The sequence below is a fragment of the Rousettus aegyptiacus genome, unplaced genomic scaffold, assembly GCF_014176215.1.
Source record: "Rousettus aegyptiacus isolate mRouAeg1 unplaced genomic scaffold, mRouAeg1.p scaffold_m13_p_4, whole genome shotgun sequence".
Classification (NCBI taxonomy): Eukaryota; Metazoa; Chordata; class Mammalia; order Chiroptera; family Pteropodidae; genus Rousettus; species Rousettus aegyptiacus.
In genome coordinates this window covers 115561677-115589443 of record NW_023416307.1, presented here as the reverse complement: position 1 = coordinate 115589443, position 27767 = coordinate 115561677, and the positions used below count along the sequence as shown (strand labels likewise).

Below are 27767 nucleotides of genomic sequence, written 5' to 3'. Positions count from 1 at the left end.
CTGGGAAGGGGTCTGCCCTTGCACTGGAGACAGCTATCAAAAGTTCTCAGAGAGCTAGGTCAAGAATAAGGTCACATAGAAAGGGAGAAAGCCATGAAAGAAGTGAGTGATCAGGGTCTTGTCATTATTCAAAATATGATAGAAGAATGAAATCTAGAGGAAAATCAGATCAGACAGAAGGGAAACAGACTGTTCCACATTTCTAATTATCTTACGATTAGAGAGAGCATTCATTTGAGATGGTGACAAAGAACCAAGACTACCTGCTTCTGAAGTGTGGCATCCTTTTCTCTCTCCAGCACCTTAGCAAAGAATATATAAAAGCTCTCCTCTATAGGCTGGAAAATTAATCTGGCCACAAGGGAGCCAAGATTATTCACTATATCATATACACCTACAAAACAAAAAGAATAAAACAGCAATCCTACTGGCTTTCCTATTTGATTTTTCACAGTACTTTAATTTTTTTTTCTAATTTAATTTTTAAAGGAAACTTTTTGCGATAGCTATAGATTTACATACAGTTATATAAGAAATAATAGAGATCCACTTACCCTTTATTCACAATTAGGATACAATGTCACAACTGGGATACTAACACTGATACAGTCAGTCAGGATATAGAACATCTCCAACATCAGCACTGTTTTATGAAAGTAACTAATGCCAAATTGATTTTTTTACTATTTTTATTCCCATTATGTTGGGATCATATTAAAAAATAATTATGAAGACCTATGTAGCCACAAAAACATGCAACGAATCTTAGTGATTGTGATGGCAAGCTCCCTTTTCTCTTAGCACCTCCCTGCCCCCCAAAATGAGCACAAAAGGTCTGCAGAAAGCAGAGTAAGGGCAGGGGATCTCAACAGAGAACCTGCCACCCAAGTCACATGAGAGGAGAGAGTCAATACTCTGTATATATTTATAAAGGTCTACGATTCTCAAACTTCAGGACTTGTTTTACAATCTTCACTTTTTATAATCTTCAGGTTCATTTTTCATTAACCATAACAAACCACAAAGAAAAATATCAGCAAGTATCTACTGACAGTATTCACCTTTAATTAAAACACTACAAAATTTCACCTTACCCTGATCGCCAAAATTTAATACATTCAAGAATGTCATCACATATCGCTCGCCTACAAATAAAAAAGCAAAATAATTAGCATTTCAAATATACATTATTTTCTTGTTTCCTTTTCTCTTATCATCTATCAACTTTTCCAATTTGCAAATACTCTCAAAGGAGAAAAATTAGATAATCAATGAAAGACATGTTTCTTGCCCTAATGTTGATTTTAAATAATCTCAAAGTAGTAACAATTTGGAAAGTGCCGGAGGATGTATTGACAGCAAATTTCCAAACCAGTTAAAGACAAAACGAAATAGAATCAATAAAACCAGTCTAATAAGATTTTTTAAGTATGGAAAGATTACTAAAATATTAATAATGAAAATGCTTGTCCCAAGTGTTAAGGGAGGTCAGATAATCTATGTGTGAAATCTGTGAAATGAAAGGTCCATAGTTATGTGCACAGACTCATCAAAAATTTCCTCTCTGGGTGGAGAAAGTTCCATGGGGGCTGGCAAAGCTCTGGAGCCTAAATTCACAACTCAAATCTAAGACAATATAATGCCTTCAAGGTGAAGACATCAGCCCAGAGCCCAACTCCACTCCCAATTTCTGTTATTTTATTATCCATGAATGGAATGCAATGACCACTATGGAGATAAAGCACTGAACTGCACCTACAGCACATTCTTACCTCCTAACAACTTGCTCAAAAAAGAGCAATATTAAGAGACTAGAAGCAGTGATCTATCTCTCAAGTCTCTCTTGTCCTTGCCTCCCTATAATCTCCCAGCCACTGCATCTGCAACAAGAACCTCTGTGGGGGCCTCCCAGGCACTGGCTCACATGGTTGCTCCCATCTGCATCTCTGCACTTCTTTGATCCATTTTCACTGCTAACAGTTCCAGCTTTTGCAAATGCAGCTCTTAAGTCTACCCCTGCTTTCACACTTTTAAATGGCTCACTAACGAATTTGCAAAAAGTCCAGGCTCCTTAATTCTGTATTTGAAAACATTTATAAACTGACCCTAAGCTATGTTTTTGGCCACCCTTCGCCAACCTCATCCACACCTCCCATCATCACATGGTCATCCTTGAGTACACTCAGGTTTTAGCCCTTCCAGCCTGCTCTGAGTCAGGCTGGGCTCTTGTCATTCTCACCGCCTAGAATGGCTTTTCCACAGGGAACTCCCTGTGTTCTAGCACAATAGGCCTCTCCTTCCTATACTCTATAAGCTCCCTGAGGGCAGAAACCATGTCTCAGTCCTATCTCTATGTCCCTGGTTTCCTAGCGGGCCACCAGGAAATGAGAGGGCACTCAGAGATGTGTGATAAATGAGCTCATGTTTCCAAGTACAGCCCTCACAGCCCTGTGTCAGATTTAACCACACAATGTCTGCATATTTGATGAGAGAATGAACTCCTTGAGGCTGTGGCCTGTTACTCATTCATCTGTGTATTCTCAGCACCTGACACACAGTGTTCAGGAAATGTGGGGGCAGAAGGTAACAACATATACATTTTGCCACTATAATGAATAATTTCAACTTTTTTAGAGCTGTAGTTTTTAAATAAAAATAACCTAGGAGTCCTTATCAAGCCACTTCCTTATTTCACAGCCACAGGGATGGAGGCCCCGAGAAATTCCCAGTGGCCTTCTGCCATTCAGGCCAGAATGACCCAACTGTGGAGCGAGGAATCAGCACCACTTTCAGGCCTAGATCAGGAGTGCATGGCTAACTTATACCTGCTGCTGCAAACACATGTCTCGCCACTTCAATTGAGACAACCAATTTAGGATCGTCACTGAGTAGATCCATTCCTCAACTCATTTAAACTTCTCTTAAAACTCTGGGAGGAAAAAGTACACATAAGCAACTGCTCTTTCCAAAATTTTTAACAATAAAGTGAACTACCACAATTCACAATTTCACTGCAGTTACCTTTCTTTTCTTTTTTTAACTTGGAATGTTTTTTTTTTTTTTTGGTATTTCTAATTTCTTAAAAATTAAATTTATTGGGGTAATATTGGTTAATAACATGTTTCAGGCAAACAATTCTATAATACATCACCTGTATATTGCATTGTGGGGTCATCACCCAAAGTTTAGTCTTCTTCCATCACCATATATTTGACCCCCTTTACCCTCTTCATCCTCCCTCCACTAGTAATCTTTATTAGCAAATACTTGTTGAATGCCTATCATGTACGGTGAACAGCATACTCCCTTGCTCTCAAAAAACATACTTAAGGCACCTCTACTCAGCTCTCGGAAGGCTTCTGATCCTTACTTCCCCCAGAAGTTCTGCAAACAGTTTCACTTTTGTGATTGTTACAGGCTCACACTAGAATGTTACAGGCAATGTTATAGGCTCATGCTAGAAGCATGCACTCTCAAAGTTCAGAGAGCCTCTAGACACCTCCTGGTCTTATCCCTTAACTCAGGGGTCCTCAACCCCAGACTGCAGACCAGTACTGGTCCATGGCCTATTAGGAACCAGGCCACACAGAACAAGGTGAGCGATAGGCAAACAAGCTAAACTTCATCTGTATTTGCAGCTGTTCCCCAGTCCTAGCATCATCGCCTCAGCTCCACCTCAGATCATCAGGCATAGATTCTCATAGGAGCACCAGTCCCTGGTGCCAAAAAGGTTGGGGACCTCTCTGTTCACAGATGGGGAAAGTAAGGCTTACAGGGAGTTAACTTCCATTTAGATGTATAATTAGAAAAAAGTAAAGATAGAAGGAGAAAAAGGAAAATAACAAGATAATAATAATAATGATGGTTGTAGAGTTCTAGAACTATAAGGAATTTTTTTTTATTTTTCAAAATTTTTGTAATAAGGTTATATTATTTTTATAATTAAAAGATAATTTTTGAAAAGACTTAAAATATGTTTAGTAATTGATATACAGATGGATGGACATATTAAGTTTATATAGAGAAAGAAACTACTACCTTCAGCAGCTTACAACTGCCTCAAATCTCATTCTCTGAATTAAAGCTGGGTATAAATAAACCAATACTAGATATACTTTCAGCTCCTTGCTGGCCCTCTGCATCAAGAACTCTGTCATTGTTAAACTGAAAAGCCTTAAGAAGTTGGAAGGCTGACCAAACTATCACACAGGTGAATCTTACCATTTAAGAAAATAAAATGATGAAAACCTGGTTCTTTAAAAAGTTCAAAAAAGTAGTGTATAAGAAGTTAGGATAGGATAATGAGATTGCAGATAGTGTTCTCTATTTTCCAATTTTTCCAACATTCTAGTGTTGATAAATTTTTGTAATATATTTATTTAAATGATATAACATGAGGCTTGCAGTTAGACTTGGATTCAAATTAAGTTGTTTCTCATCACTTAGGACACTGCAGAAATTGTATTACCTCACTGGCCCTCAGTTTCGTCGGCCATAATATATAAAGACAATATCTTTTTTACAAAGCTGTGGAGAGATTTAAATTAGACAATTAAGGTATCAAACCAAATAAACATTAGTTTCCTTTTCCTTATATAAAAAGCTCCCATTTCTGAGGTTCCTCTGCCCAGGTACTACAGATACCAGATGGTCTGGATCGAGGTGATGAATATTTCTGTGGAATTCCCTTGCTCATACTCTGGTTTTCCAACTGCTCAGAGTGACCTTTTACTTACCTTCTGTCAAAATCTGTTTCAAGAAAGACTGTTTGAAAAAACTCCAGGTCAATTTAGCCTCTTTCCAATTTACAAAAGCCTAAAAGAGAAAACAAAACAAAACAAAATCCCAGGCACTGCAAGTATTAAGAGTAGAATTATGCTATGTGAGAGGCGAACTCATTTTTGTCTCTAAATCCTAACTTGAATAGTCCTCACTACTTTTTCATTTAATGTTAAGTGCATAGAGGTATCCAACAAATGCTGGCAAAGAATTTATAATCCTAAACACGAAGACAAAATCTCTAGGTGAGACGGCCTCCCCATAAGGGGCTTGCCCAAGATTCATTCACTGAGACCCCTAGAGAATTGTGCTTCTGCCCAGACAATAAGCTGACCACATCTAACACATACAGCTCATTCAGTTCTTTCCTTAAAAAATGTCTGAAGCATGCCAAGCTATAGAACAAATTTTGCTCCATTTACTCTACATTTTAATGCTATATTTAGCCTTCAAGGATCCCGTTACACCAAATATATGAGCTTTGCTTGTATGTTTCAAAAGAAAGTCCAGCTTCCCAGGTCAGTTAAACCACTCAGAATTGGTATAACAGAGTAAAGAAAAAATAGATAAATAAAACTAAACTTTTCATATGGCTCTTTCAAAACTCCCAAGGAGGGCACCAAACTGCCCGTTTCATAGGACAAGTTGGGTAAGAAGGAAGCAAAGCCTTAGGAAGGGCAGAGGTCAACCTGTAAGAAACAAGCAGCCTCAAAGCCAAAGAGCTGACCATAAAAAGGAGGATTGGGGTAGCTAGCTAGACATGACTTCTTTTTTTTCCCACTTCTCACCAGTTCCCTCTGGGGGGCCCTCCTATATCATGAAGGTATCCTGGATCCCAAAATGTAGTGTCTAGGTATTAGGTTCCTAATCCTGGGGTACCTACATTTTGAAAGTTCCTATTAACTCAAAGTGATGACTTTTGAAAGGTAGGATTTCAGGGGGCTCTTTGGGAGGTGAGGGGTGAATCACAAAGGCCAAGTCTACGCCACCTCTCCAAAAGGTCAGCTTTAGCTGGAAGTTGGACCAAGGGCAGGCCTGGAACTTGTCCCAGTCACATGGGCTCTTGTTCTTGGCCTAAAGACTACCTGGGTAGAACAATGCTATCCAGTAGAAATATAATGCAGGCCACATACATAATTTAAAACTTCCTAGGAGCCACAGTGAACAGTAAAAAGAAGCAAACAAAATTAATTTTAACATATTTAACCCAAAATATCATTTCAACATGTAAAAAAATATTAGAGGTATTTAATTTTTTTTCATAGTAAGTTTCTGAAATCCAGTATGTATCTTGCACGTATAGCTCATCTTAATTCCAAATGCTTTATAGTCATATGTGGCTGGTGACTGCCATTTAGGACAGAGCAAGTTTAGAGTACCCCTTGAAAACAAGGGTCATTTCCAGTCCTCAAATCTCCTCACCTCTTGGTTTCAGAGCCCTTCTTCCAGATACTTGGAGGCAAGGCCTGAATCCTCTCAAACTACGCTTCCTTCAGCGCATCACTGGACCTGGGCCAATGCTAGAGGTAGCTCCAGTCCAGGAGTAAATCTTCCTCAGTGAGAAGGAAGTGGGGCATCCCTTTCCCCCAGAACAAAGAGCACCAGACTACCTAATACCACTAGGGGGCACTGTGGACTATGTCATGTTTGGGACGCTGAGCCTGCCCATAGCTTCAAGGGGGCAACAAGCACCTTCTCTCTATTATATCCCGACCCCTATGTCAGGTGATCCTCTGTGGGGTCTGCACAGCACTACCTGTGCTCTTTAAAGGAAATGAATAGTTACAGTTGGCCCACAAGGCTCTTCTGAAGCTTAACTGCTGGAAGGTTGTGAATGAGTTTGGAAAAATGACTGCACTACTTAAAAAAAGTTCTTTAAAAGCCCAATACTGTCTGATCTCAGAAGCTAAGCAGGGTCAAGCCTGGTTAGTACTTGGATGGGAGACCACCTAAGGAAGGCCAGGTGCTGTAGAGAGTGAAATCATGGCAGTCTCTGATCTTATACTTCATACTTCAGCATTCCTTTCTCCTAACGCCTTCAATTTAAATGGACCCATGGTTCGGAATATATGGCCACACTGCTTACTGTGTGCAAAGTCCTCAACATAGAGAAAGGAAGTCCAATCAGAGATTGGGTTTCTTTTCAGAGGCATCTGCTAAGTGGTAGAAAAGAAGAAATGTATACTTTGGGCTTTTCTCATTCTGTTCAGAATGGATTTGTTACTTGGGACAGTCAAAACAGGCTCATCTCACAAGAGCTAGGTTAGTACTACTGAGATGGTCCACAGGCTATGAATTTCTCTGCGATCCTCTAACCAAAAAGCCATTCAACAGCCTTGTGGCACTGACAGAGAAACTGAAGCATGGATAGCAAAAGGTGATGGGCAGTACCTCTAGGAAAGGTCTGGGATCATAACTTTGGGGCTGCTTGTGCTTTAACCTGAGTCATTCTTCCACTTCCCAAACTCTTCTAACTCAGGATGGTCCGACCAACTGCATCCTTGATGAGCGTCACTGAAAAGTCTTGGGTCACAGTCCTGACCCCTGCCCTCCATCACCTCCAAACCCCACATAGCATTCCTTTCTCTCCTTCTTGCTCCAGGGCTATGGAGTCTTCCCTGGCTTTATCCATGCTCCCATTTCACCCACCTTCCCACTGATCTCATCACTTCTCATCTGGACGATTGTCACCACTTCCCTGTGAGCTTTTTCACTTCCAACCTTTTCTCTAGCCCATCCTTCTTATGGTGGGGTTTGGGTTTTGGAGTCAAGCTCAGAGACTGGGTCTCAAACTGCAGTTTCCGACTTATTAGTGCATGGGCAAGATACTTAACTTTGCTAAGATTCAGTTTTTTCATATGCAAAATGGATAAGAAGTCCTATCTGCTGGAGCTGATATGAGGATTGAATGGAAGAAAATGAGACACTCAGTAAACCTGTAAGAGATGGTAAGCTTCTCAACACAGGAAATTAGATCATGGAACTGTTCAAAACCTTAGGTCCATGGCACTGAGGCCACCACTACCTATTCCTAGACCAGGAGGCCATAACCTGCTTCCACCATTTGCTTCCTCTCCCCTCAGCCAATGTACATACCCTAGTCATCTCTGAAATCCCAATTCCAACACAGTGATGGCCATATTATAGGCCCTGAGCAAGTGTTCTTTCTTGCAGTCACAAATGAGCAAATTTCTACCATACCTTCACATCTGCCACCCGTGTCAAGGCCTAGCTCAAAAGCAGCTTCCTCCATGAAGCCTTCCTTGACGCTCCAAGATGGAACTCATCAATTCTTCCTCTGTGCTCCTATTTTGTTAACACTACACTACACCACACACACACACACACACACACACACACAATTTTCTTTCAGTTTAGTTAAATGAGTACACATCTTATCTCCTCACCACAATGCAAATTCTGAGGGAACTCAGGGTACTTGGTACAATGCGTAACACAGAATACTGCTTAATACATGCTTGCTGTATTAAATTTGTCAGCTTTACTTAAATATTGGCAGATCTCATATTAAATCACTCAGAAGTATCAAAATTATAAAAGACAGTCATTATTTGAGGGATTATTAATTTATTTTAAGGCTAAATATCTTTAAAGAAGATGGAATTCTATGAAAATAGGGAAGAAATCTGCCAATGCGGTCAAACTGATTTCGAGTGTAATTGTTTCACCAGTTTCACACAAGGAACGCCCAGTGCAGAAAGCTGCTCCAGAGAGTGGAGTTAGGCATGTTGCCAATGGTAAAGTCATCCACTGCATTCAGGATTCGTCTCATTTCTTTTCTCTTTAAAAAAATAAACTTGAATAATAAATTGTTCTGTCTGAAACTTCCCAAACATTAAGTAAATAAATAACTACCTAGGGCAGTATGCCAATTTCTTTTGAAAGACTATATAGCATAGATTTAAACACATAGACTAAGGTTAGTCCACAGACAGAAGTTAGAGAGAAGTAGGTTAAAAATCAGCTGGGTGATTTTTGGTTGGTCATTTAATGCCTCTGAACCTCAGTTTCTCATCTGTAAAATGGAAACATCATATTTATTTCATAAGGTACTGTGAGGATTAAACAAAAAATTCCACATAAAATGCTTAGCATAGTGCCAGGCAGAGAGTAAGCATGCAGTTGATGGCAAGTATGATAAATGGCTCTTTGCCAAAGTTCAAACACTTTCATGGAACTCCTTAAGTCTTCAGAGGGGCCTCACGCTTCATGTAGACCAACAACCCCACCTTAAGCAATGAGGACCCTGAGGTCTGGAGAGTCCTGCAGGCTTCACATCTGCGTCTACTTCCTCCTAAATGAACTGGAAGCCCCTAAGGCACAGAAATGACCTTCTTATCCCAGACAGGATCTAGCATAAAGCTGTGCTCTGTCATCAGAAATGGTGCCACTGTGTATGACAGGTACACATACCCTTCTCATAGTCGAGGCTTCTGTCCCAGTAGTATGAGTAGTGATTCTTTCAGGATAGATTGCCAGATTAATTGCTGAGCTCTCATGCCAATGCCATTAGTATTTTCCTTGCTAGTATGTTTCAGTGGAGCTATTCTTGATCTCAGGCAGTAGCAAGATGTTGGTGATGGTATCACTGTGAACAGCTGTCACTATGGACACCCAGTTGGGTCAAGCCACAGTGTTAAGCATCTTATATGCCACATCTAATCTGGCTCTCACAACCATGTGGGGAGAAATTCTTATTATCCCCATCTGACAGATAAGGAAATGAGACTCAGAGTTCTGAGCCTATCATAGAGTAAATATACACTTGATAGATTTTTTTCATTACCCTCTCTCCTTGCCTGTATTAACAGCCCAAATGCTCCTTTCGAAAATATTGCTGGAGTGCAGGGGCGGGCCCAGTATAAACTGGCCAAGCTTGGCACAAGTGGGCCCTGGGGAGCACTAAGGGAGAGGACTTACTGCCTGCTCAGACCTGCTGCGTGGGCAGGTGGCAGAAGCTCCAGGCAAGAGAAGTGATCCCAAGTCCTAATCCTCTAAACCTGCAGATGAAGGATCGTGCTATCCCAAACTTATCTTATTGTTTTAAGTTAAAGGTAAGACCTAGTTTATCAAAATGGAGGACTCTTATCTAACAAATCAAAACATATCTGGCTTTGTTACATAGTATCTGTATTTTCTTGAAAAGTTGTAAAGCAGGATTCCATAAATTCTGAGACTAAGGTCACAAACATTTCATTACTTTTTAAAGTAATCAAAAATGAGAATAAGGGGAAGTCTAGTCAAAACTTTACCTCAACTCAGAGCACCATATCCAGCAATCAAACAAGTATGGGAAAGGAGAAAGTGGTCAGCCTAGAGTGGAGCAGTGCATAAACCATCTGGGCAGAGGCAATGCAGCATAACATCACTTGCGCAACTCTAAGGCCACAGACAGCAGCACTGACCCCACAAGAGTTAGGAAATACAAGTCAAATGAACTGAGAGTTGAAGAGCTGAGTAGAAAAAGATTATGCCTTATTCTCACCCAAGAACATCTAGAATCCTCAGTGGTCTACATGGTTAAGTGGATCATCTGAGAGACAGACCTGACATCAGATGAAGGAACTATGCAGAGATCATCCCTGCTTAGGCAGCACTCTGGAATGTCTGTGCCAGAGGTCAATGCTGGGAAAAATCAAGAAATACAGCAGAACAAAGAGTGGAGCACAGAGGTTACAGCTTGTGCTCTACTGGGATTCAATCTATTCTACACTCCTGCCCTCACCTTGCACAGACATTTAGTCGCTAGACTTCAGTTCCTCAACCCTAAAATATAAACGATAGTGTCAACCTCACAGAGTTGTTAGAAGCATTAAATGAGGGTATGGAGTACTTGGCATGGGATCTAGCTCAGTGGTTCTTAACTGGGGGCAATTTTGTCCTCCAGGAAACATCTGACAGTATCTGGAGACATTTTGGTGGTTAGAACTGAGAGGTGATAGCTACTGGGGTCTAGTGGGTAAAAGCTGAGAATGCTGCTGAACATCCAACAATGCACAGGCCAGCCCTCACAACAAAGAACTATCCAACCCAAAATGTCTGAAGTGCCAAGATTTAGAAATCCTGGCTGAACACATAGCAAGCACTCAATAAATATGAGCTATCAAATTATCTTTACTACTATAATAGTAAACAATCAAGCTGTAGTTTCCTTTCCTCAAGGATTACCAACATCTGTGATTAAAGAGATGATCTGTAATCATAATGAGATGATTCTGACATTATTATTATAGGAGACAAAACGCATTACTTACTCCACTTCTTGGAATATTGGGTAATAGATCTGTCATTCTGGAGACAGGAAGAGTTTGCTGCTTGGTTGATTCTGGGGAACCCAGTAACTTTTTGAAATAAATAACATAGCAGAGCACCAGAACTGCAGTATAGAAAAGCTGAAAGAAAAAAATAGGTTTAAATTATACGGTTTTAATATAGGCATAATTAAGATATGTCTACAATTTTGACCTCAAAAGCCAATCAAGAAATAGAACCTAATTAACTAATTAACTGTACCTGCTATTGAGCAATGCCTCACCCTCTGGAAAATAGCGCTAATTCACTAAAACCCAACTCCATTGCAGCATCTCTGGGGAGTGTTCCAAATACTTCACCTGACTAGGAGAATAGAAGTTCTTCTGGGCAAGCAGAACATAACTTCCATGACAGATATCCACTAGTACAATCACCACAGTGATATCAGATATGTTCTCGAAAGATTCCCATTTGGCCAAAGGAATGGCTTTCCCGCCTAGATAGCACACTGTGAGGACCCGTGTGTCCTGGCTGTGCCAATATCCAACGACCCGCCATCATCTAGGACTGGGAATTTTCCATAAACCTGGAAACCTGTGACATTATGATTACAAAGCAGAAGTGAGCTGCTGGCTCTCTCCTCTCTGCCCAGGACATGGGCAGAGCAAGAGCTACTACAGGATGGGGGAGGAAAGGTGGAGTGATAAGAAGGCCTACCCTCCCTCCAACCATCCTGGACAAAAGAATGGCTTTTGGTCAAGAGCAGCAGCCTGGGGTTTTATTTGCAGGTTGGGGAGAAGTATTTGAAGAGACTCTTTTCTCAAGCTCCCTTCTATGCTTTTATCCCCTTAGAATAGCAGTGCACGCTGGCTCAAGAAGAAATAGGACTTCCAGGCCCCACTTTTAATCTGGAACACCAAGACTGCTCCTGTAGGAAAGGCACAGAGCAAGGATAAAGAGGAATCTCAATTTAGCTGGTTTAGGCTCCTGTGCTCTCTATGCCTGTCCCATCCATACCTGAGGACAAAGCCCGACATCTACCATTTTTTTTTTCAGTTTTATTGAGAAGTAATTAACATATATCATTGAACAAGTTTAAGGCATACAGCATAATGATTTGATTTACACATATTGTAAAATAGTTACAATAGGTTCAGCTAGCATACATATTCTCATACAGACACCAACAAAAAGAAAAAATAAATTTCTTTTCTCCTGGTGATGAGAACTCATAGAATTCACTGTCTTAACAACTTTCCTATATATCATACAGCAGTTTTAGCTATAGTCATCACATTGTACGTTACATCCCCAATACTAATTTACCAGGTAACTAAAAGTTTGTACTTTTTAACCATTTTCCTTCCATCCCCACCTTCTTCTTTCATGCCTCAAGCCCTTTAAGACACAAGCAGCACTGCTGTGAGCCACACCATCTGCTGCCAACATCCTGTGATAAGTACCTTTTTTCCAGCTCCCTCCTCCACCTCTCTTCACCTTCTTGCTCATCAGAGCCTAAGAAAACAGTAACAACCTATGGGTAGTCTTATTCTGGTATACTAACTATATGATCTCTCCCCTTTTTTTACTGAGAAAAAATTCATGTAACAAAACAATGACTATTTTAACCATTTTTAAAGCATACCATTTAGCGGCTTTTAGTACGTTCACAGTGTTGTACAATCACTATCATTATCTCATTCCAGAACATTTCCATCACTTCAGAAGGAAATTTTGCACCCATTAAGCTGTCACTCTCCATTCCCCTACCCTCTGGCAGCTGCTAATGTGTCGTCTCTCTGGGCTTGCCTATTTTGGACATTATATATTAATGGAATCATACAATAGGTAGCCTTTTGTGTCTGGCTTCTTTCACTTAGTAAGTTTTCAAGCTTCATCATGTTGTAGCATGTATCACTATTTCATTTATATGGCTAAACAACATTCTATTTTCTGGATACACCACATTTTGTTTATCCTTTCATCAGGTGGGCATTTCGGTTGTTTCTACCTTTCGGCTATTGTGAACAGTGTTGCTATGAGCATCCATGTACAAGCTGAACATCTGTTTCAATTCTTTTGGGTATATACTGAGGAGTGGAATTGTTGGTCATCTGGCAAGTCTATATTTATCTTTTTGAGGAACTGCCAAACTGTTTTCCACAGCAGCTGCCATATTTTACATTTCTACCAGCCATGTATAAGAGTTGCAATTTCTTCATATCTTTGCCGACACTTGTATTTTTTTGTTTGTTTTATAATAGCCATCCTTACACTATCTCACTGTGGTTTTGGTTTATATTTGCCTAATGATTAATGATGTTGAGCATCTTCTCGTGTGTTTATTGGCCATTTATTTGTATATCTTCTTTGGGAAAATGTCTATTCGAGCCCTCTACTCATTTTTAAGGTGGTTTGTGTTTTTGTTGTTGAGTTGTATTAATTCTTTATGTATTCTGAAGTGACCCTTGAATGACATCTGATGCCATGAAATGAGGGGCTCTTTAAGGAGGAACCTAAGGTGAGTTGGACAAACAGGAAACCCAGAGTCTTGGGTATGCTCTGCTGCTATCACCTGCAGGGCTCACCTACTCATATGAGGTGCTATTGACTCTGAGACTTCTAACACAGACAGTGACAGAGAATGTACCAGAGAAGAGCTCTCAGAATTCTTACGATAAGGAAGCATATAAACTCAGAGCTGGCCTAGTTGACCTATGACCTATGTAGAACATAACCTCGGTGGGAGTTATAATAATCAGCAAGTCATAGTATAAGTGCCTTTCCCAAGAAGAGTCAACCAATAACTGGGTGTCTCTATGGACCTTCTGTCCTATTAGGGAGAATGCATCAAAAAGCATAATGAATACTGATAACTGTAGTTTCAGATCTAATCAAAAGTGGCAAAAATAATCACAAATTACTTCTCTAAAATATGCAAAATTTACAATTGCTTCTAGGAGGCGATTCTTGTTTCTATTCTATTATTTAAAATTTAGCTCTTCTGTGTTTCAGAAAAATATTTGTAGCTTTGCCTAAGACATGGGAAAGACTTTAACATAAATCATTACTAAAAATTTTAACTTATATTCCTATACATTAAAAAAAATTACAAACTGCTTTATACAATAGGATAGTCTGGTAACTATCTGATCTTAAGTTTCATTTCTTAAATTAGCACTTATACGTTATTATATTTTTATTAGTACAAGAAATATGAACTAGAACCAGAAAATAAGATGAAAATGATAACATGGAGATGAAGCCAAACTGCTAAAACTGAAAATATACCTGCTCAGACTTGATTTATACTCTCTGAATGATGTGAGAGTTCAATTTAAGTTTAAGACAGGCTTGGCAGAACTCCCCCCTATTCTGAAAACAATTGATTAAAATCCAAAGAAAATAACACACATGCATTTGATTCCCACCCCACCCCCTTACCGCATTTTTTTTGTCCTCTATAAGACAGCCAGATGATCAAAGATCAGTTTGATACAGGCTTGCCCACAGAATGTCTAAAGGAGCTTTTACGTTTGACAGTGAGGCCTAATGTATGGCCTGCTCCAGGGCCCCAGGGACACCAGTGGTGTCAGTGCATGCAGCAGGATGAACATGGTGGCCGGAAGAGAAACAGTGTGAAGATCATCTTTTTGGAGCACCTAGCCTTCCTCACGTGCATGAATACTGCAAATGTAAACAATGTAGTAACTGAAACAAGAAAAAACAACCAGATAGAAAAACAGATTTTACGAAAGTTAAAAGCCATAGCTATTACCTGAGCCAAAGAGAAAATGTACAGTCCCCAGTGAGGCAACCACAGCACAAGAAAAGCTGTCAGGACACTCTTGAGGATTACCGACAGGCTCTCAGCAATCACCTGCAAACGTGTGGTAAAGGGTGCACTTTATAAACTATGCGAAAACTGTTTAAAAAGATGCAAATGAATGACAAATAGAAAATTTGGGACATTGGTTACCCTAGCAGTGGCGGTGGGGCAGGTCACTGGACTATCAGTAATGTTCTACTGGGTTAGGTAGTAGGTTCATGGTTTTCCAGAACATTATCATGCTTTAAGATTTATATGTGTTATATATTCTTTTGTACATATCAAATTATATATTTTAAAATATGAAGGGAAAAGTTAATATTTAGTATACAACTAAAACAGAATCACTAGAAAAATCTGAAAAACCTTTACAGTCCTCTTAAATTCTTATTTAAACAAATAACTTCCCTATTAGCAAACCTGCATTCTGTTAATAGCATAGCAGAGGTAAACTTTAGCCCAGCCCATCTGCCAAATTTCAAGTGAATAAACTAAACTGATCATTAACCTATTTCCAAATACCTTTTTAGATGCAAGTCTGAAAAAAATTATTCTCTCCTATAAAGGCATTTTTTAAAAATCACTCTTTCCCTTACTCTTTGCATTTCCCATTAACAGCAGAAGGCACACAGACCTTGAGCTTGACAAACATATGTGCTTGCGCCAAAACCCAGAAGGGCTCTCCCAGAAGTTCCACCACAGCTGAGAGACCAAACACCACCACTCCGGTTCCATAGTATGGGACGACATCAGGATCAGGCACTTCAAGCAACCGTAACCAGACCCAGCCCAGGAACATGGACCATAACACACCTAGGGGAACTCTAGAAATGGGAAAAAAGTTTTTTGATATGCTAAATATAAAAATGAATATAAGTATATGTTAAAATAGTAACACTGAACAGAAAAGAAATACAGGTATAGTCATAAAAATAGCTAACTCTTATTAAGGCACTGACTACATGCCAGGCACTATGATTTACCCCTTTTATTTTACTGATACTTCGCAAAGAATGATGAATTTAAATGATGAGAAAACTCAATCTGATAGGCACTAGGTAGTTTGGCTAAGGTCATTAATTGCTAGTCAAGGGAAGAAGCAAGACCCAATCCTGATCTAATGCCAGCCTACACTCCTATCCACAGTACTGACAGGATAAGTGAACTTCCCAGAAAGCGTGTACCTGCTGTTTGCACCCAGAATGACTAAAAGACAGTAAACAGCTGATACTTACACCCAAATGACCAATAGTCCAGTGCACAATATTCCTTCATGTGTGTACCACAGAGCAATTAAATATGACTGGGTAGTTAACAGTCATTCCTCTAATAAAATGAAAACCTACCAGCCCTTATGACACTCGTTCCCATGAAGCAAAAAGGAGTTATGCAAGGGCGGCATTGGGAAACGACCTCAACCACCAGTTCTCCCTGCTGAGATCTAACTGCAGAAAAGCTATTACAGTTTTTAGCTGGTATACTTGGTCTTCGAGAATATTCTAAAAGGCTCAGAACTGAAATCAATATAACAAAATCTAAGAAAGATATAACGAAACCCCTAAAACTAAGTGGTTGTTTAAAGCTTAGAAAATATCACAGGGGGAAAATATTAGGGTTAAAAAAGATGGCACAAGCCCAGTGGGGCCCAGAGTAGGAATCAGGAACAGCAAAAATGACTTCCAAAATTGGCAGAAATAGGGCTAGAAACCTGGCTCAGAAACCCCCACCTGGGGCCTCCTTCTGGCTCCTTGCCATCCTGAGAGAAAATAGCCACAAAGCTCCTTCTACAAAGCCCTTCCTGTCCCATGCCAAGTCCCCAGAAATCTACTGCAAAACCAAAGTTGGAGACAATTCAACTTTAGGCAAGTATTGCTATTTAACATAAAACATTTGTTACACTTGCCTTTGTGAAACTGTCTCCTGACAAAGCACAACTCACGTTAGCCACAGGAGGTTGAGGGTCTGGTTCCAGTCTCGCTGGGTGCCCCCACTCAGACAAGCTCTACGGAAGGCCTCTCTGGCCAGGAAGATGGTGGTCGAATAAAGCAGTGTTAGCCTATAAAGGAAAAGCAAAAATCAATAAGGTCTCTTGTTCTTTTATAGACAGAATTTCTGAGATTTTGCCAGCAAGAGAGAGGAAAAAAGTCTTGGTCAGAAATCACTGATGATGATGTGGAGGGCAGTGAGTTCTTATAGGACCCTTCACCAATTCGATCCACTCAAACAATAGAGTTAGGAGCCAAACAAGAGACACCTGAGTGTGTGCCTGCAGAGTTACGCCCAAGATCAGAAATTGCCACAGTGGCTCCCAAAGCCTTCAAGCTTTGTGGATATAGGCAGAGGTGTGGTTCTTACAGTAAGGAAGAGAAAAGGACAAGATATGATCCCACACAGCAAGGGGACCTCTTGGTCATCCTGAGACTGGTGACCCAATAGCCCTTGTGAGAGAAGTTCAGCTCTACTGAATGGAGGCTCTGGCCAAAAGAATCTCAGGACAGGCATTAAGGCTGGTAGCCATTACAGAGGCTGCTGCAACCCAGGTCAGTGAGGCTTGCCCATGTACGTCCTCGGTGGGCAGCACCTAGTTATACCCTCTTACACCTTAGTGAGGAGTAGTGTGGTTTCCCTTCCTCAACAGGCCATGGCCCAAATGAAGCCAGAATAGGGATGGCTGAGGGCTAAGGTTTCTGAGGTTGTCCAAGGATCATCCTGATACTTGGTACTTCCGTCTAACACTGGGAATGCGGAGACTGAACCATATGTTAAGCAGGGGGCAGGCCAGGCAAAGGCTATCAGAGCAGGGAGCTGCCAATCTGGAAGAGACTAAATGGGAAGAGGCCCAAACTGCTTTAAAGTCTGAGCACCTAAGAAGATTTGGCCTTCTTCCTTCCTGCTTTTAAAACAGTATTTCTCAAAAGTATGGTCCCTACTTTGAAATAATCTGAGAATCTTGTCAAAATGCAGATTCCTAGACCCCTCCTCAGCCCTACCTGGTGCAAAGCTCCCCAGATGATTCCTTTGCCCATCAATGTTTGAGAATCTTCACTCAGCTCTAAGAACAGAGCCAAGAACATATGTTGGGTAGATTTGAGGCATGAAATTCTGTCTGGAACAGACTGTTTTGTTTATTAGGATATGAAGACGCACCTTAGCTATTTTGAGCACTCACGTGGACTTCATATACTTTTATGTCATTTGTGAATACAGAATATATGTGGGTGTCTTTGAACAGAAAAGAGAAGAGTAAAAGAAACTAACTGAGTATTAAGGACAAAGCAAGTCAGCTAAGAGCTTCCAAAGAACTAATGACAAGGACTCGAGCTCTCATCCTAGCTTCCATTTTCCAATTATAAAATTCACTGAGGAGAGAATGAATTTGGCTGTTCCAGCCCTGCAAGTACAAAGCACATTCTCATGAACTGTAGCATTCTTGCTTCCTTTGCTGTCAGCAGGACAAGAACACAGAATTATACCTGAGATAGTGTTTGCAATAAATTACTCCCACTGCTCTCCTGGGTTCTAAAAGCAGGCAAATTTGAACAGCTAGCAGAGAAATATGCATTTGGAGGCTACTAATGGAAAACACTCCATGGGTCCATTAAAAGAAACACAGCCTGCTCCATCCCAGCATGCTCCTCCTCAGCCCACTGATAAAACATTATGATTCTAGTAGAAGTCCATGCTTCTAAAACCCAAGAGTGACATACAGGCACAGAGTTTGAAGGACACCTGACTAGGGATGTGAGTTGTGGACAATGCCAGAGCACATCCCTTCTTACCTTACATTCACTATGCCAACAATTTCCTTTGACAGGAAGCGAAGAATAAATGCATTCAAGATAAAGGTGATCAATCGAAACAATACCTACAGAAAAAGAAGAAAAATAAATAAGAATAAATTACATTGGGAGTGTTTACTTTGCTGAAATGCAAACAATGTGGCTGCTCTTCCTAGTGTAAGGACATATAGCAGCTTTGCCATAGAGACCTTCTCTAAAATGCGCAATGTCTGTATTTCTTCCAAAATTTCATTCCTTGGGGTCTCTTGACATACCCAGGCCGTGGTCAAAGAACCCTGGAAAGCAGAGGTCAGAGAACCCTCCTGTGAACTCTATTTACTGATAAGAAGAGGGAGGCCCTGACAAATTCAGGGAATTTCTTTGGGTTTCAAGTCAGGCATTCTAGGAGGCAGAAAGAGAATGTTAGATAGTGCTTCACATCGCCCCTCCCTCCAGCCTGTTTAGAAATAGCACGCCCTTAGCAAGTGGGAGCCTGCAGGGTCTAGAAATCACAGGGTCTAATTACTCTCTCTTCTCTGCCTAGTACTATATGGTGATTCTGATAATGACATTTAATCTCTTTGAACTTCAGTTTTCTCAGTTAGAAAGCAGAAAAGGCTGTATTTATTTACTGAATATTTGCCACTTTCCAGAGAGGAGCTGAAATACCTTTTAAATGAAAACTCCAATAATAAGATATATAAAATGGGGGGAAAGAGAGACAGAGTCTAGCTATTGCCATTTGAAAGGGCTATATCCTGAGACTTTCAAACTTGGCAGTTCAAGAAAAACACCTTAGCAAAGAATTCTTCCCATGAGACAGAGAACAGGTTGCAATTAAATGGGGTTGCTAAATGGGGATGCTGGCTGGGGTGCAAGCCTCACTTGTTAAGTGACTCTCCTGCATCCTGGCAGCCCGACAGGTAGTAACTCAAGTGCACTCAAAAGCAAATGACAAATCACTTCTATGTCTAGCACTCTCGGAGTTACCCATGAACAGCTGCAATCTGGAAGATTCAATCAGAGTATGACAAGCAACCACTAAGGTCTGAAAATCTCCAGGGAAAGGTATGACCGAAAAGGGAGAGTGCAGTTTAACACTGTTCCTGAAGTGTCATAGAGCAGCAAGGTCTCCAAAGCCAAGATATCACAATCTTAACCTTTACAGAGTCAAATGGGACTTTTGAGAATCTGGTGAAAGCTCTGTAGCTATTTTGAAACAGGCAGGTACACACACACACACACCAAATTCTGTACTCAATTTTAGAGGTTTAAAGCCAATTCATAGAGTTAGTGGACCAGGCCAAGAGTCTCAACTCAAGATTCAACTGTTAGCCCCCATGATCCTCTAATGTTTATATTTCCTCTGTCAAGTAAGCCTGCCTTTATCACGAGGTTGATAACAAAGATCAAACGAGATTGTGTAGGTGAAACCATTTTTGAAAAATGTATACCAATGAAAGGCATTAATACTTTTACTATGGCCAGATCAGAGTTAAGACAGAGAATAAACTCTCAAATTTTTGCAGATTACAATGTAATTGCAAAGCTACCGCATGTCTGCATTGTCATTTGAGAAAGCATACAAGACTGAATTAAAACACTCAAGAAACCTAAAGATTATGGCTATTTTTTAAAAACCACATAAATGTGTTTATGTTCAAAGTCAAAGTTATCCTTTTCTAAGAAAGTTAATGTCTCAGGCTTATCCCAATCTCCTAATTGTTTCGAATAAAAGTTTGAGCTAATGAAGCTGAGGTTGGTCATGCTACCCAGTATTTGCTCCACATAGTAACCCGTATTAACAGTAGTCTTCACTTTGTAAAGAAATTTAGTTTAAGAAAAGCTCTTTCACATCTGTTAATTTGACCCTTAATAGCAATCAGGTTAATGCACATGAAGCAAGTAAGACTCAGATAAAAATAAGTTGTCCAACGTTACACAGCAAGCAAAGGACCCAGCTTGACCTTAAGGGAAGGCCACTTCACTCTTAGTACATTTTCTGCTATGACTTGTTTTCTTTTTATAAAGCTAATCTAGATAATAAGGTATCATCAAAGGTTGAACAATCAACACTATGGATAGAGGACTGAATCAGTTATGTTGCAAAATAGAGAAAACCTAGGTAAACTTAGGGTTCACCTAAGTTAGGGTTAGGTGAATGGCTGTTTATTAAGCACATATCTTGTGCAAGGTACTCTACATGTTTTATGTAGATTATTTCATTTCATCTCTACAATTACCATTTAAAAAATTCTAATCCCCATAATAAAAATAGCTAATATTTACTACTTATGTGTGACACATGTAACAGGTATTTCATCTAATCTCCTTAATGACACTCTGAGGTTGCAGTATTGTTCTCATTTAAGATGAGGAAAATGATGCTTGGAGTAGTCAAGAGATTTCTCCAAGGGCAGGTATCTAGCAAGTGACAAACTTGAGCCCAAGTCTGCCTGATTCTCCTAACCTCCATGTGAAATGTTGCCTCTCTAAAATTTGTGGGGAGATGGATTCAGGACTTTTGTGAGCAAGGGTTGAATAGCTCAAGAGACAGAGAAACTGAGCTGCTTGGCTTTGAATGACCAGTCAAAATAATCTGGAGATACCATTTGGACCAAATGGCATGTACCATATCTGATAGATGATGAAAAATAGGGACAAGACAGAAAAGTGACTGGTCCAAGGTCACAACCAGATGGGACACAGGCAACATATACTAAACACATACTAAGAGCCAGGGACTGTGTTAAGTGCAATTATCTGAATAACCCGAATCAGGCCTCAGAGCAACCCTATGAGCTAGGTACTATTATTAGCCCCATTTTCCGACAAGGAGCTGTGGCTAGCAGGTAAAATCACTCGTTCTGGGTCATGCAGCAACAACATGGCAAAACTAGAATTTCAATTCAGGCTTGCCTGAGCCAAGGTCTCTGTTCTTAGCTATGCCATATTGTTTCTCTGAACTCAGTGGGAGTCAGAGTTTGAGGAAGGTTTTTGAGGGTAAGGGGTGGGATGTGGAGAAAATGAGTACCTTGCCCTAAAAATATGTCAGATTCTAGAGCACCACAGGTGCCTCTGCCATCTAACTCTCTCCTACTGCCATATAGGAACTATAATTCTTGAAAGGAAAGTGGCTTGTTTGCAACCTCCCAGCCGGGACTCTGAACGCAGGTTCCCAGCTCCAACTCCTGGAGTCTCCTCTCCGCGGCAACCTCCTCCTGTTATAGAACCCCTCCCTAGCGCTATCCACACTGGGACTGAGTCCGCCCCAGGCGGGCTCCCCGCGAATCCCGGCTGCGGGACGGCCTGGGGCCAGCCGGGCAAAGAGTACCTGCAGGAGCAGACCCGAGGAGGCCAGCCGGGCCGCCTGGCCCAGCACCTCCTGACTGCCCATAGCCTCGGCGCCCGGCCTCCGTGACCAGGAAACGGCGCCGCTGGGCGGCTTCGTCGCGAGCAGATAGCGTCACGGAGCAGCTCGCTCGCTGATTGGTGGAGGAAGGCGGGGCATCAGAAGCTCGGGCCTTTTAAGTGGGCGGGATTGGAACCCATATGTGTTCCTGCGCCTCTTCTCTTTTTTCTTCATTGTGAACTTTTTGTGCCTATACCCACTTGTCTCAAAGAAGTTAAATAGTGACAGGTTCGAAAAAACATGTTAAAGTAGCTAAAGCCCCTTCTCTGAGGCTCTCAGCCTACCACCCAAAATACACTAACCTCCCTGACCTCACAAATAAGATCTTTGCCATTTCACCTTTGCCTACGAAATCGCAGGCACAGCCCCGTGAATTACACTGAACAGAAATTGACCCAACTTTACAGAGAAAGAACTGAGGACCAGAAAGAAGTTAAATACAGAATTTTCACATGTGTGGTTTTGTGTAATCCTTCCTAAAGTGCTGAGAATTGGGCCCTGTTGTCAGAGATGAGTAAAGTGAGACTTGGAGATGTAAAGTGACTTGTTTGTATCTACACATCTTGTACCTGGATGGAGCAGACCCCAGGCTCCTGATCCTAAAAGTCCCTCTCCTGCCTGCAAGCTACGAATTGTGAGGACAGAGCAGAATGGACAGGAAGTGCTTTGTGAAATGTAAAGCACCCAACATACAATCAGCTGTTGTTCTGTTGGTGTTCTTATTATCTGCCATGTAGGCTCTAGGGAGCCCAATCTTCCCCAATCTCTTTTAGGCCCTTTGTGATTTGACCCTACCTATCAACCATTTTTCATACAATCACTATCCTTTCCTAACACATTCTAGGCTCTAGCCATTTGGAGCTTGTAATGTTCCTCAAACAGGCTCTGTCTCATCTGCCTTTGCTAATGCTGCCCTCTCTGCCCAAAGTGCCTTCCATGATGGAGGCCCACTGACCCGCCCAGGCTCCACTGTCCTGACTTTTATGTGTACCACAGTCAGCTCCTGCTGTGGACCATTTAAATGTTTGTGTCCTCCTCAAATTCATATGTTGAAGCCCTAATCCCTAATGTGATGGTATTTGGAGGTGGGGCCTTTGTCATGAGGGTGGAGCCCTTTAAAAAAAAAAAAAAAAAAACTCCCCACTGTGTGAGGATGGCAGCAAGAAGGCAGCTGTCTTCAAACCAGGGACAGGGCTCTCACCAGAAACTGAATTAGTTAGCACTTTATCTTGGACTTCTCAGCCTCCAGAACTGCAAGAAATAAATTCCTGTTGCTTAAGCCACGCAGTCTATGGTATTTTGTTACAGCTGCCTGAACAGACTACAACAGCACCTGTAAAGCACTTCGTACCCCTTTATAGCTCTTAACATAGTCTGCTTTGCAATGAAGAGACTAGAATAGGTGTCTTGTCTAAATAGCCTAATAACAGACGTGAAGCACAACTGGCAGACGTGAAGCACAACTGGCTTTGCTTTTTGCAACAGTGGCAGAGAAAGTTCCAAGGACTCCCGTAAATGCCTCCTGACCTGTAATTGCTGTTACTGTTGCTGGAAACATGATGGGGCTCAAAGCCTACATACTTCTCCTACGCCCATCTTGCCAGATTAATAAAACTCTGTCTTATGATGGAGGCTCAGAGTATGAGCTTTTGACAATGAGAAAGAGCTGGCTCTGAATTCTCATTTTATTACTCACTAACCAGTGACCTCATTATGCTTAACTACTAAATAGAGGATATTATCTGTCCTGTGAAGGTAAGCATAAAGATTAAAGTAGACAAAAGTCTGACCGTTAAGGGGCTTAAGTTCTAGTGGAAGGGGGACTAAAAAATAAAAATAAAAAAACAACCCTCATAAACAAACAATAAAATTTCACATAGTGATAAGTGCTATGAAAGAATGAAACCAAAAAAGGCATAGAGGCTCTTGGAGGGGAGGGAAAGGTGTTGTTCTGGAAAGCAGAGCCAACTGGGCACCTACCTGAGAAAGGAGTGTACCTGGAGAAGAGAGCAAAGTGTTAGAAGGTTGAGATATTCAGCCTAAGGGCTGAAATGCCCAAGACCTTGATCTGGCAGACTGCCCACTCCTAAAGACCTTAGGCTGGCAGGTAAGGTAGGCTCTTGCTCCCTTTATCCCCAGCCAAGCAACTACCTCCTCCACAGCTCATCCCTTGAGCAGAGCCAGCCAAGAGCTCTTCATGTCCATATACTCCTAACCTTGGGTATCCAGGTGAGTTTGTCTGGGAGGGACAAGGGGATCATTTTGCTGGGGACAAAGAAACCAAAGGGAAATGCTCTAAGCTAAGTACAAAGAGCAAAACCTCCAAGGAGTCCAGGGTACAGACTCCAAGGGGCTTCTGATCAGGGAGTCCTGGTTTTTTGTTCATTTGTTTGTTTTTTGTTTTTTTGTTTTTTATCTCATTCTGAAAGTTAGGACTTATCAAGGAAAGATGGAGCCCAGAGCCATGCTGGGTGCCGGGGCAAGTAGGGGAGAAGGAACCGCAATGAGAGTCAACACATACTGACCACTGACTCCATGTCAGGCACCTGTCTGAGGACTGTACTCTTTTATCCTTTCAACAGCCCATGAGATAGGTATTACAAATGAGGAAACTGAGGCACGGAGATGTTATGTAACTCACCCAAGGCCATTCAGCTAGAGAGTCATCAAGCTGGTATTTGAACCCAGGTGCTTTCTGACTCCAAATGCTAAAAGAGTGATGTTCTTGCTCTCTGGTCCTGAAAGAGACCTAAGAGTCCCCATATGTAAACCACAGAGAACAAATGTAGCACTGAGAGGGTGGGCTCTGGGAGGGTTGCAGTGGCTGAATTACAGTGGACTTGGAGGCTTCCCCACCTCCTTGTTGAGCCTCTTCAAAGGCCTTGTCTCTCTGCTAGCAATATTGGCACCAACAGGGCATGGCACATTCCATGATCTGTGTGTAGGGCTAAGCTTGGGGCTGGCAAGCTATGGTGCACTGGCTATGGCCTGCTTCGTACGGCATGCAAGCTAAGAATAGTTTCTACATTTTTAAATGGTTGAGGGAAAAAATCAAAAGAAGAATATTTCATGGCACATGAAAATTATATGAAATTCAAATTTTGGTGTCCATAAATAAAGTTTTATCCGTACAGAGCCCCATCCACCCATTTGTTTATGTATTGTCTAGAGGTACTGTCTTGCTACAACACCGAAGTAGTTTGGTTCCCAAAGCTGAAAATATTTACTATATGGCCTTTATAGAAAAAGTTTGCCAACCCTTGTGACCACCATTGAGCCCCAGTGCCTGCAGGACATGCAATAGACATTTCAATATTAAATGACTGAATACATGGATAAATGAATAATGAAGGACTAGGAAGACAAATAAGAAGGTTCCTGTCCCAGGAGTCACCTGGTTTGGGGAGCAAGTGATACTTGGAGAACACCAGACCATAATTGGTGGTCATTGAAGGAGATTTTTCCCCAGGCTTCCCCCCTTCCTCTTGCCTTCTTGCCAGGTGGACTCCTTGCCAAGGAAAGCTGACCTGAGCTAGCTATTTTATTACAAAGCTGGAGTGAGTGCCAGGGCTGACACTGGGCCAGTCAGACTCCCAGGGTAGCGGGGCAGGGAGGGAGGCTGCCAACAGGCTGGGAGGCAGGGTGGAAGCTATGGCAAGCAGAGCCTTGGACCTCAGCTAGGTAGAGGTGGGAAAGCTGGGCATAGTCCCCTACACCAGCCACTAGGTGGTAGGACATCTTGGGCCAGCGGGCCTGCCCTTCCAAGTCTTCCTGCTGCCCACCTGGTAGAGGACCCCCATCAAAACCCCTCCCTGCAAGAGAGCGTCAAGGATCTACCCCTCACTCATTAGTCCTTGGTTATGAGAATATGGCTGTGCCCACATTTGTTGAGCTTGCATAGACACTGTGCTGGGCACTTCAGTTTCATGATTTAATTTTATTCCAAGTCTAGGGCCATGCCACCCTGAACAAGCCTGATCCCGTCTGATCTTGGAAGCTAAGCAGGATCAAGGCCTGGTTAGTACTTGGATGGGAGACCACCTAGGAAAACCAGGTGTCGTAGGAGTAAAAATTTTAAAAAAAGGGATTGTAAGCTGACGAGGTCCTTGCAATCTGCGAGGTCAACCAAGGGTTGCCTCGCCTAAAATAATAATAACAATAATAATTTTATTCCAAGAGTTGGCCTGCAAGGCAGGCACTGTTGTTATCCCCATTTTACAGACACAGAGACCAAGGCTTAGCAAGGTTAAAGGACTTGCCTAAGGGCTAGTAAATGGTGGTGCCAGAATTTCCATTGGGCAATGTGGCTCTCAGACCTTTAACCAGGACCGAACCAGCGTATTTATTGGTAGTACTGATTCCATGGCTCTACCTCAGTGGCTCTGACTCAGAAAGGCGGGGCGAGGTCTAGGAATCTGCATTAACCCACATCCTAGGTGGTTCTAATACAGTGGACCAGGCTGTGAGAAGCACGGCTTCAGGGCAGATCTTTAGGCAAATCTGTCTCTTTTTGTGGGCTAAAAGATTCTGACTGCTTAAAGTAGGCAAAGCAAATCCTGGGACCTGCCCCCAGGCTTATTCAGCCCACAAGGGATCTAACTGGGCCATGGGTCAGTGGTCAGTGCAGCAGGAGCTGAAGGTAGTGCCTGTGTTAGAGCCTTGGGGAAATTCTGTTCGGGGAAAGGTATACGGTGTAGCCCCTGGATCCCAGGGTCTGTCCTGGCTTTGCTGGCTCCTCTGGGCGTTGATTTGTGAAGATACAAGAGAGCAATCTGCGATGCCTACATATCAGCCTGGTTCATTTCACTGCAGCCTCTATTCCAGAGCCATTACCCTGTGCTGGGCATAGGGAGGAGGCATGAGAGTGAATGAGCCACAATCACTGCCCCCTCAGAGCTCAAGTTCCCTTCAGAGAGAAAATAAGTATGATATCAGGCAGGCTGAGGTGGAAGAAAATGGTCCAGGGGAATTCATGGGTGGGAGACAGATCTTTCTGGCTGAGTCATTAAGAGAGCTTTCTGCATGGACTGTTTTTGAGCCTCACCTTGAAGAGCAGAGGCTTGGTCAAACAGAGGGACGTGCCAGGCAGAGGGAACACAGAGGGCCCAGGAATTGGCTTTGACTGCCCTGGAATGCAGAAATTCTTCCACAGTGATCTGTGGCCGATGTCAGGCTGGTGGCCCAGAAAACAACAGCAAGTTCACAGATGTGGACATGCATGTGTGAGTGGATACAAATTCAGGAACATGTGTTCACATATAAGGGAGAAAGTGAGTGTGTATGTGTGCAGGCCTATTTGCCAGGGTCTGCCTTCAGATACATAAAGTCTGTGTGTGGGTGCGTGTGACGTGCATGTGAATGGATACATGCTTGTTAGTTTATTTGTATGGCTGGGAAAGCATGAACGTCTCATCACATGCAGTGCATGCAACGTGTGGATGCGTGGGGGGTATGAAGGTGTGCATGCATGCAAACGTACAGATATGTGTGCTGCTCTAAGGGTCAGCCTTTAGGCTTTCTGATTCTGAGTCCTTGTTCCAATAAGTGTAATAATGGCTGATATTGTAGTGTCAGGCCGCCACTTTCCATGCATCACCTCAGTTAATTCCCTCATCGATCTTATGAGGTGGTCTTATAATAGCTATATAATAACCTTATGAGTTATTATCCTCACTTTACAGGTGAAGAAACTGAG

General features: G+C 41.9%; 1 protein-coding gene and 1 pseudogene across 1 annotated transcript in view; one reads left to right on the top strand and one right to left on the bottom strand.

The window, feature by feature from the left end:
* The window catches only part of RFT1 (RFT1 homolog), a 34151-nt gene extending 12042 nt beyond the window's left edge, over positions 1-22109 (bottom strand). The window contains exons 1-9 of the mRNA XM_016156404.2: positions 21995-22109; positions 18661-18746; positions 16821-16937; positions 15516-15705; positions 14831-14932; positions 11055-11192; positions 4737-4815; positions 1095-1145; positions 264-394 (exon numbers count right to left, since the gene is read on the bottom strand). Coding sequence (XP_016011890.1) covers positions 264-394; positions 1095-1145; positions 4737-4815; positions 11055-11192; positions 14831-14932; positions 15516-15705; positions 16821-16937; positions 18661-18746; positions 21995-22057 — 957 coding nt within the window. The 5' untranslated portion in view covers positions 22058-22109. The remainder of the gene's footprint in view (positions 1-263; positions 395-1094; positions 1146-4736; positions 4816-11054; positions 11193-14830; positions 14933-15515; positions 15706-16820; positions 16938-18660; positions 18747-21994) is intronic.
* A 3909-nt stretch (positions 22110-26018) lies between these two features.
* LOC118601992 lies at positions 26019-26138 on the top strand (annotated as a pseudogene).
* Positions 26139-27767: the final 1629 nt, after the last annotated feature.